Genomic DNA, 11,526 nt, shown 5'->3' with positions numbered 1-11,526 from the left:
GACTGGGACCTGGAAGACGACCCATTTTTGGCCAGTTTACAGTGTTGTGGTGAACATATGAAAGAAAACTGCCACTGTGAATTTAATCTAGAAAGATCCATGTTTAAAAATGGATTTTTATGCATGTATAATTTGGCCGATTTAATTAAAAGGCAATGATTGGGAGCCCAATTGTTACTGTGGAGGAGATATACACTACAGAATCCTTGTTTGTAAAACATGTGCTGTGTTTCCTCAAACCACCATCACATTGTAAATTGGCATTATTATTTGAATATATATTTTTGTGATTATTGTGATGAGGGGTGCTTGTGTACAGTAGATTGTAAAGTATGATGACATCAACCAGAGAAGCCGACACTTCTCGACACGTCTTATTTCTCTTCTATTAACCTTGATTATTGTGTTTACCTTGTAAGGGACTGGTTCAAGGGATTCACCTGGGTGTTACACTCAATTCAATTGCAGTCATTTTCTCTTGTCAGTTCATCACTAACACTGCACTGCTTGTTCAAGTAATAAACTTATGATGTATGGTCGTAGACAATATGAATACTGGACCCTACAAGAAGTATTCATGGGTCTCACCTGTAGGTTTACTTACGTTTTCATGTGAATAACATAAAACAAAGATGTAGCTGGGATAGTTACCACACTGTGACAGTAAAGTTTGTTCTAAATACAAAGTGTCTATCTTTGACTCCAATGGGAAATTTACTTCACACTTGGTGCCACCTGGTGCTTAAATAAGGGTATTCACTAGTGTAATATTACGGTTATTATTATCGGAATTGCATGGTGGTGTTGACCTCCAGTGACCTATACAGGACGTCTAGGCTACATGTGCCCACAATCTGGAAAAGGAAGGGACAACACAGACTATGTGCCAAGATACTGTCCCTAAAATACAGAAATCTGCTATACAAAGAACTACACAAAATGTACTTCAAAATAATAAATTGAGTCAATCTTTTTTCCCCAATCATATATGGACACCGAAGTCGCTGGAGTTTGGGCTACCACTCCTCCCTCAGCCAATGCAACCATCAGTAATCCCTGCTTCATTTTTTTTGGAGTAATGATGGACAGAGACTTCGTGGGGGGAAAACAAAATCAGTTCAGAGTAATACCGAATTCAAATACTTTCCAACAGCAGGATTTGACACCATCAACTGAAGAGCCCACAAGCAAAGCATTATTGATTGGGTTACACGGCTCCCTTGTGATATATCAGTGTTTTTATCTGCAATAGCATGGAGGTGTATATATGCAGCCTATACACCACCATATAACTAAGAAGCACTTGCATTTTTGACAAATCGTGGTGATGCACTGATGTAGCTTTCTTTGGTTAGAATACTTTTTTTTCATTAGCCCTTGTGTGATTTGTTTTGATGCTGTGTGATAAGCGTTATAAGATTTGTAATTCAACTATATAAGATCAGAAAGTGTCTTTTTTAAATGTTGTCTGGGAGCACAATAGTACTGGCTTACTTACCCCTTGCAGGCATTCTACATTTAAACACGCTTTTCTAAAATCAAGACAGACATTCTGGTATGATGACACCGCAATTCTACAAAAATAATGTTACATTCTGGGTACCCAAAAGAAGAATTAGAAATGCATTTTCTTCCAAAGTAAATAACTACACAAAGTGTCAGTGATTGTATTTAATAGGATAGGTGATGAGACGTTTTAATATGGTTTTAACCCAAGTTGTTCCCTTCAGCCTCTTTCTGCGGATCATGCTTGCAGTGGTGACTTTGCAAATCCCTGCCCTTGCTAAAGGACAGAGTGCTAACTTTAGGAAACGATGGACACATGTCGCTAGCAAACAGTCTTAACATGGGAATTCAAAATTCAAATCAGCATAAACAAACTCCAATTCACTTTTAGAAAGTAAATACTGTTTAGCAGTAGAGATCGAAGCAGCAACATATTGGGAATATCACATACACAGGAACACATCTTTGCATCAGTCCAAACCATCAAACAAACAAATAATAATAGTGTGCAGTCCCTGATGCATACATCCAGAGTGGCAATAAACAGGGTGTGTTTGTCAAGACAAATAAATGAAAGAAACAGGCAGCTTCCCAGAGTTGTGTTCAAAGTGATGACAAACATTCCCATGCGGAGAGCCATTCTGCTTCCACTTCAGTATGTGCCAAAATTTAAATGATATTAACAAACACTACAAGAGGTGGATATAACAGAATAAAGTTCATACACATTTAAATACTGCCATTTACAAAGTTGAAAAATTTACAAGAATTGCACATATATCCAGAACAGAAGTCCCCCCCAAAGTAAGAGATGCTCTGACCAACACAATTGCTTATAATAAATCATGATTATAGTGCCACTATAGCCATTGTTGTACAATACGTCTTTTTTTAACAGCACAGTAGTGCTACTGTGGTTATCAGTACAAGCATAGTGATGTATGATTACTGTGGATTCACTGTGTAGCAACACTTTGTTACTAAAATTATCATTAAAAAAAGAACACACGCAGAGAAGCCTGTGGTAAGATGTCTAAATGTTGAGATCATAAAAAGAAAAATCATTCATGGAGTAAAAAAAACTCCTGAAAAGGCATATTTTTTCTACCAACAGGAAAGTGTACATCTGTACCTGAGTTTTGTCAAACCTGCTACAAAACCAGTTACAGTGCCAGCTTTTAAAATCAATCCCCCAATCTGGACATATGAGCTCTGCTCATTCCAAACCTGTAATTGAGTAAAGGGCACAGCTCATTTGCATTTTTAAAATTGATACTTTGCAAAAAAACATTTGTAGCATATTTGGCGATAGGTGTGGATTTTCTGAGATATGGAGAACACTATTCCACATGCACATCTTTTTAATGTGGCAGCAATAAAACTAAACGTGAAAAAAGGTATGAGAATATAAGCAAGAGGGGAAAATACTGTATGCAGGGGGGTGGGGGGTAAGCCACTGAGTTAATGAAGCTGCATGATCTTGACAATGCGTCCCAGTAAGTCTGTGGTAGCAAAGGCCAGGTACTGACAGCACAGCCAATCCTCTAAGCTGACCGCACAGTCAGCGTCCAATGAGCGCTCAGCAAACTTGATCATCAGCAGCGTCCGCTTGAGGTCCAGCCAGTTCTGCAGTGTGGCCTCCCTGTGGCTGGTGTTCAGTGACTGGAAGAGGTCCTCGCGCGGGCCCCACAGCAAACACTGCAGACACGCCCGTGCCTCTGAGATAAGGATGCGCTCCGTGGGGTTGGCAGTCAGGAGCAGCCTAGCCAGCTGCTGCAGGCCGTGGGAGTAGAGTGAGCGCCGGGGGACAGGAGGAAGGTCTGCCTGCGTGTACTCTCTCTCCTTCAGCTCAGGACACTCCTCGAAGGGGTTGGGCTGGTGCAGCATTTCATAGATCAGGATACCTGTCTGGAACTCGTCACATTTCTTGTATTGGGTTGCCGTGATTATCTCGGGAGCGAGTCGAGACTGGTCGCGCAAAATGTCTGGGTCGATCATCTGCCTCTTCTGCTTAGCCTGCGAGAAGTTGCTAATGATAAGCCGTGCTGGGCAGGCTGAGTTGATGGCAGGGGTGCTGGTGCCAGCGCTGCTGTTGTTGTTAGGCTCCAGGACTTCGAAGTTCCAGGGATTACCCGGCTGGCAGTGCACGAGGAGAAGGTTCTCCAGCCGCAGGTCACAGTGCGTGACGTGATGGGGCTTCATGTGTTCCAGCCCAGAGCAGAGCTGCAGCAGCAGCAGACACACTTGACGCTCATAAAGATCTGGGTTCCTCTCATGGCGGGTTGCCCCCTCCCGCACAAAATCTGCCACAGTCTGGTAGGGCACCTCCCGGGTGATGACCACCACTCGGCTGCACAGTTTGCCAGAGTTGCCTATGGTCTGGGAGTGGCCTGTCTGAAGCGGTTTCAGCACTTCGGGCTGGTGGTTTGTTGTGGTTGTCTCTGTGGTTTTCTTTTTCTTTCCTCTACCCTCATCTTCTTCCTCTGGGGACCTAGCTTCCTCCCAAGGCAATAGACGGACAGGCACATCTGCCAAGAAGTGCCCGCAGTCCTGCTGGATGTTGAAATGCATAGCCAGACTCTGCCGCACAGCCAGGCTGTGGAAGAACTGCTGCTGGGTCTCCTTCACCTTGCTCTTACAGATCTGATGAGAGAAAATGAAGACAAGGTTAAAATTGTTGTTGCTAAGACCACCAGTAACTTTAAGATTGTGTAACGTGATGAAAGAATTATTTGCAGAGATGCATAGCACACTGCTCTTTTTCCTAAATTGCAAGCATTTAATCTAATAACTTCATTGTCTATTCCACCACACCCAGACCGCATACATATCTCTGAATAGATAGGCAATGCTCAGCATTACTACATGGCTAGTGCGGGATCCAGTTACATTATCTTCCCTAGATTGTGGGTAAATGACCCACTAAAATAACAAGCGATTCCCTAGGGTTCTTCCCATTGTCTCTGAGCTTCATGTACTAGCATCGAATGACTGAGTGAGGTCAGACGCTTCATTTTTATAAGCCTTTGGGGATCCTGCAAGGTTTCACTTAAATACTTATCGTATCTGATTCCAGTGACCCTGAGGTGGGAGTCACCAATTTGCAGTGGCTTGGTCAGTCCAAACTACCAAATTATTCATTTTAGCAAGTACTTTTAAAAACCTAAAAATTATTTAGGTTTCATTTGTGTCACAATGTTGAGCTATTGTTTTTTTTCTAAAAGAAATCACATATAATGTAATAATTTTAGCATACATACTATACAGTATACAGTACCTATACAGTACCTGCTGAGATATATACGTGTAATGCTAATGCTAAGCTAATTCCAATAAACAGAAACAAAAACAATTCACTTCATCAAGTGGATGCGCTGGCTATTCATCTCTTCAGTAACCATTTAACTTTTTATAAAATGGGTTTCAGTATTTCCTGGTGTGGGTTAGGGGCTACTGAAGGTTACTGCATGACATGCATTTTATTTGTTGTATATAAAAGCTGAACAAGAAAATAAAAAAAACTGTCAAAATAAACTTGAATAAACACTTCAAATAAAATAGACGTGGAAAAGGGGGTGTTGTATAATGAAAATAAAACTCACTGTTTTGGTTCTTGTTTATTACATTCCACATAATGGAAAACAGCATCACAGTATAAAACAAACAACCAACCAACCAACATAAACATTTCTTCTGCAAGTTGTGCCAGTACTGGAAAGCATCAGGCATTTCTGAGTGACGTTCCTGCATCTGTATCCCGATTCTGACATGCTTCCCAAACCTAAAGCAGCATTTTTGCACAAATTCTGGCAAGGTGGTAAACTGGTAAATTTCGAACAATTATGTAATTTCAAGAGGACACGGCGGAGCCTTCGAATACATGTAAAAAAATGCTTGTTCGAATATTCAGATATTTGTCCCAGTACTATAAAGAAATGCCAAAATTAAGCGTGGACAATAGGGGATTTGTAATTCAGTTGGACACTTATATTTAGCAAGACTTTGACATGAAGGCTCATCAGTTAGAACAAGGACGGCCAGAATACAAATAACTACTAATGTTAGAAGCACTGCTGCCCTTACCTTAATGGCGTAGTTGATGAGGGGGTCCTTGGCATATGATGCTGTGTAATAGATGGCATCTCCAGCCACGCAGCAGGGTTTGCCAGTAGTGAGTCGGAAGTCAGACCAACAGTCTGTGCCAAATCGGAGGTGGGCCTTCTGTCCAGCCATGAATCGGTCCTCGCACTTGTTGGACAGCTTTCGCAATGTGTCAGTATGAAGCCCCCGTATCCGGCCCACTACCTCGTCCAACTTATCAATGCCTTTGTACAATGCCTGTCTCTGGGGCTTGAGCAATCCACCTCGCCCTGGCCTGTCTTGGCCTGCCAGGGACTCTGTGCTGCGGCAGCCCCTTTTTTCTCGTCCTTTGTTGAAGGTGCCCAGCGGCCGCTCCAATGAGTCCCCGGACTCATGGTCTAGCAATCGCGCCTCTGAGCTGAGCGAGGAGCCCTGACTGGCTGTCTCCCAGGTCGAGTCAAGGTCATACAGAGGGTTTGCCACGCTAAGGTTGTTGCCCCCTGGAATTGCCTCTCCCATATGCCGTAGGGAGGGGGGGTCTTTGCCCCCACTTGATGGCTCTGTGTTGGCCCGCAGTATCTTCTTTTTGGGAAGTGGAGGGGGTGTTACTTTTGAACCAGAGTCTGATCCTACCAGGTCTCTGAATATAGTGGTGTCATCTGAGCCTTTTGGATTCCTGGGATGCTTCAGTGGTATCATGTTGGCCCTGGATTGGCCTAAAGAAGGGGAACAATGGGAAGCAAACAACATTATTTACAACTCTTCAAGCCCAAACTCTACAAACATACAATTCAAGCACAGTACCGTACAGTAAAGAAACACACATATATATAGTGCTTTGTGGGTTATTTCAGCATCAGATATTATCTTATGGGAGAAATCAACTCCCAAAACCTGCTTAGCCTGCTCGAAATAATCTTATATTTAAGAAATTGTACATCTGGTCACATACCAAGAGCAAGCTACTGTATTTCTAGTTCTGTTTAGTAAATTTGTGGGATTAGATACAGAATAAACCTTCTCACCATTACTATCTGTATGTCTAAAAATAAGTATATACAGTGCCTTGCGAAAGTATTCGGCCCCCTTGAACTTTGCGACCTTTTGCCACATTTCAGGCTTCAAACATAAAGATATGAAACTGTAATTTTTTGTGAAGAATCAACAACAAGTGGGACACAATCATGAAGTGGAACGAAATTTATTGGATATTTCAAACTTTTTTAACAAATAAAAAACTGAAAAATTGGGCGTGCAAAATTATTCAGCCCCCTTAAGTTAATACTTTGTAGCGCCACCTTTTGCTGCGATTACAGCTGTAAGTCGCTTGGGGTATGTCTCTATCAGTTTTGCACATCGAGAGACTGAAATTTTTGCCCATTCCTCCTTGCAAAACAGCTCGAGCTCAGTGAGGTTGGATGGAGAGCATTTGTGAACAGCAGTTTTCAGTTCTTTCCACAGATTCTCAATTGGATTCAGGTCTGGACTTTGACTTGGCCATTCTAACACCTGGATATGTTTATTTGTGAACCATTCCATTGTAGATTTTGTTTTATGTTTTGGATCATTGTCTTGTTGGAAGACAAATCTCCGTCCCAGTCTCAGGTCTTTTGCAGACTCCATCAGGTTTTCTTCCAGAATGGTCCTGTATTTGGCTCCATCCATCTTCCCATCAATTTTAACCATCTTCCCTGTCCCTGCTGAAGAAAAGCAGGCCCAAACCATGATGCTGCCACCACCATGTTTGACAGTGGGGATGGTGTGTTCAGGGTGATGAGCTGTGTTGCTTTTACGCCAAACATAACGTTTTGCATTGTTGCCAAAAAGTTCGATTTTGGTTTCATCTGACCAGAGCACCTTCTTCCACATGTTTGGTGTGTCTCCCAGGTGGCTTGTGGCAAACTGTAAACGACACTTTTTATGGATATCTTTAAGAAATGGCTTTCTTCTTGCCACTCTTCCATAAAGGCCAGATTTGTGCAGTATACGACTGATTGTTGTCCTATGGACAGAGTCTCCCACCTCAGCTGTAGATCTCTGCAGTTCATCCAGAGTGATCATGGGCCTCTTGGCTGCATCTCTGATCAGTCTTCTCCTTGTATGAGCTGAAAGTTTAGAGGGACGGCCAGGTCTTGGTAGATTTGCAGTGGTCTGATACTCCTTCCATTTCAATATTATCGCTTGCACAGTGCTCCTTGGGATGTTTAAAGCTTGGGAAATCTTTTTGTATCCAAATCCGGCTTTAAACTTCTCCACAACAGTATCTCGGACCTGCCTGGTGTGTTCCTTGTTCTTCATGATGCTCTCTGCGCTTTAAACGGACCTCTGAGACTATCACAGTGCAGGTGCATTTATACGGAGACTTGATTACACACAGGTGGATTCTATTTATCATCATTAGTCATTTAGGTCAACATTGGATCATTCAGAGATCCTCACTGAACTTCTGGAGAGAGTTTGCTGCACTGAAAGTAAAGGGGCTGAATAATTTTGCACGCCCAATTTTTCAGTTTTTTATTTGTTAAAAAAGTTTGAAATATCCAATAAATTTCGTTCCACTTCATGATTGTGTCCCACTTGTTGTTGATTCTTCACAAAAAATTACAGTTTCATATCTTTATGTTTGAAGCCTGAAATGTGGCAAAAGGTCGCAAAGTTCAAGGGGGCCGAATACTTTCGCAAGGCACTGTATGTTCATTAGCTTTCATAAACCTTTTTATTAACACGGCATAGTGGAAATAGTAATGTACTGTGGATACTGTGGGTGTAAATTGGATAGATTAGCATTGAGTAAAAAGCCGTCTTATTTTCAGACAATCCCTGGGATTTGCTTTTTTTAACTGGGTTTGTTTGGGTGTTACCCACAAGTGGAGCGTACGTGGGCTGGTTTAGGACTGCAGCAGGCAATAAGCAGATATTTTAAATACAGCACTAGAGATGATCATGTCTGCTGCTTCTACTTCATTTCAACACACATTTGTTAGCACAGGACATGATAGTGTATATAAGTGTTGTTAGCACTGTATTTACCCAGGTTGCTATAGGTGGCGCTGCAGATGCTGGAGGCCGGCGATACACTCCCCTCCTCATCTCGCTCCTCCACACTGACACTGTCTTCGCTGGCGGATGCTGAAGTGACAGCACCACTACCTGGGTCCTCTCTCGCTGGCACCTCTCGCTGTGCTGTGCAGGGCTGCGGGACTGTCGGCATGTCATCCTCTTTCCGCTCTCCAGGCAATTGGCTGAAACAACAAGCATACATGGTCATTGTAGTGGAAAGTTATTGTTGCTGCCTTTTTGTAATATTGTTTTATAATTTATACTAAAACACATACTGTATAAACCAACAACAAAGCCTTAAAAACAGAACAGGTTAAATTACACAAGAGCATACAAGAAAGGTTTGGCTATTTTCTTTGCTTTTAAACAAGCACTAAAACAAACAAAATAAACTTATTTTTAAACAAACCCTTAGTTGTTCCTTTCATCAACACCGTTGGCAGGAAAAGACCGTACACAAAAGTGTACCTTGACAGTGCAGTGGAGCTTGTCCACGTAAGTTTAACTAATTTAGATATAAATTAGCATTCAAAAATTATTTTGTTAGCACCACATACTTTAAGATGTCCATATAACCACAAGCAATTTCAATTTAAGTGATCTGAAGAATAATTTTATAAACTCTGTAATAGGGGCTGTGGGCTTTCCACTGCCACTCAGGTGTGCAGATTTATTTATTTGTTGCAGTTCTTTATGTAATTACAAGGTGCCACCACTAGGGTACCAACAATGGCAGCACCTAGGGTGGAGTGAGGCAAGTAGGAAACTACGTGACTATACTAACAATGGTATAGACACGAGCACATATACACACAAACGGCAGTGTACACAAAGAAATAATAAAACACAAAACAGTCAAAACACAGCTAATCAAAACAAAAGCCGACCTACCCGCGCTACACACCCGTTTATACTGTGGCGGGATTCTAAAACCCTGAAGCTAGCCCTAGTATTACATGTTTCAATCGTCAATAAAGTGTTGACATGAAGCACAACGTTAACATCATTGAGAAGGCCAGATGGTAGAGCTTTATTGACAGAATCAATGTGTGTGCTGTATACCATAAACATGACAGACATGTGGATCAGTTAGGGGTCGTCCAAAACTAAAGTGAAAATAGACACTTTTGACTGGTTTACAGGACCATGAAACATGGTAGGCCGCAATGGCGGCGCAGTCTAATTAGGGCAGTGTCAATACAGTAATGTACTTTACATGCAATATAGTATACTGAACCATTCCAGCAAACAAACCACTGATGGGCCTCTCATCCGGAACTGTGTTTTATGTTCCAATTACAGTAAGTTTCAACACAACAGGACAAGCAGACAAGTGGAGAGCCTTTAACTATGGAATGTATTACAGAAAAAATATCAGCATTGTTATTATGAGAGATATGTTTAAGCTTTACTATTCACATACAGAGACAGAACTGAACACTATTCACTTTAGTTTCAGGGCTCAATTAAGCATAAAAATGTTAAAAGATTCAAGTCCTAGATTTCCCAGCCACGCAAAAAACAGCAAGCTTGATCTACAAACACGCCCCATTAAATCAACAAAACAAGTCCAACGCAAGTCACAAGAAAGGGAGTTAAAAAAATATGCATTGTACAATGCTGGCTTACCCGCTGTACTGGCTCACACAGTTCCCCATGAAAGCTGCCTTCCTGAATATTGTTTTTAATCAACTGTACATGTTTTGAAGGTAAGAACACCTGACAGGTTCGTAGTGTTAGAAGCTGAGAGCTACACCCAGCTCACTCTACATGTCGAGATCACTCTCTTGTTTGATTTACCTGGGCTGGGAATCAGCCAACAAGAGCTGTGAGAGAAATCAGTTAACAATTCCACTGCTGGATCAAAGCACAGTTTGAGATTTCTGCAAAATGTTAACGTACAAGTAAAGGAACAAGTATTTTAGAGACATAATTCCCTTGCCGCTGGAATAGATACAAAATTAGAGCTATCAGTATCATGAACAAAAGTCACCTACATCCATCCAGAGTTACATATAGACAGATAAGAACACGCAATTAAGAAATGTATAAATACGAAATTTACAAACAGAGAGGGCATTCCGATCATCAGTGCCTCTCTATATATCCAGATCCCCATCTTCTCAATATTGTTTGATTAAGAATGTCCTTAGCAAGATATATCCTATGCATTCCCAGCATGAACGCGAGCTGTGTGGTGTAGTAGATAGAGATAAGGACAGAAAGGCAGTATGATAAAGTGGTTAGAGCTGGTTATTGACCTAGTAATCAAAGAATGATTCAACCTCATAAGATCTTTAACTGAATTTTACAGCATGGTACACTGTAATGTTTCGGTAATGTGGTGATATTATTCATGTTCTTTATCATTACCAACAGCGTAATCCTTTAATGTGCCTTACAATAAAACTATATGTCATCGAAAGTCACTTACTCTGCACAGAATATTCAAACAATGGGCAGTCTCTGGACTATCTCTGGATTAGGGAGTCAAAGAGGGGATTGATACTGGGATCCAGCAGTGCACTTACACCACAGATGACTAACGCAGCATGACTAACACTAAACTACCCCTTCCACACTCTGTGACCAACCAAAAAAAGATTACAGAACACGTCACAAATGAGTCACCAAGCATTCAAATAAAGCTCATTGAGTTTTTAAACAGTTTGAAAGTTAGGGTTTTCACTTTGATTCAGGCCTTGTTTTTACTGGTTTTCTGTATCTTTGCAATCACTGTTAGAAATAAGATAAAAAGAGGAAGTAAGTACTTTGGACGACAATAAGTGGATTATCATTACTATTTTTTTTTTTTTTTTTTTTAAGTAATAAAACTGAACATTTAAAAAAAAAATTATCTGATTGAATGCATTATACTGC

The 11,526-nt window shown here is 41.3% G+C and overlaps 1 protein-coding gene across 4 annotated transcripts in view; it reads right to left on the bottom strand.

The window, feature by feature from the left end:
• Window positions 1-1,656: 1,656 nt before the first annotated feature.
• LOC117429610 (inactive tyrosine-protein kinase PEAK1-like) overlaps window positions 1,657-11,526 on the bottom strand; it is a 73,588-nt gene continuing 63,718 nt past the window's right edge. For all 4 annotated transcript variants that reach the window (XM_058998456.1, XM_058998457.1, XM_034049327.3 and 1 more), the window contains 3 exons: window positions 8,617-8,828; window positions 5,590-6,302; window positions 1,657-4,149 (listed from right to left, as the gene is read on the bottom strand). In XM_058998456.1, the coding sequence (XP_058854439.1) occupies window positions 2,968-4,149; window positions 5,590-6,302; window positions 8,617-8,828 (2,107 nt within the window). In that variant the 3' untranslated portion in view covers window positions 1,657-2,967. The remainder of the gene's footprint in view (window positions 4,150-5,589; window positions 6,303-8,616; window positions 8,829-11,526) is intronic.

Source organism: Acipenser ruthenus, chromosome 24 (assembly GCF_902713425.1).
Source record: "Acipenser ruthenus chromosome 24, fAciRut3.2 maternal haplotype, whole genome shotgun sequence".
Classification (NCBI taxonomy): Eukaryota; Metazoa; Chordata; class Actinopteri; order Acipenseriformes; family Acipenseridae; genus Acipenser; species Acipenser ruthenus.
This window is presented reverse-complemented; position numbering and strand designations above follow the sequence as displayed.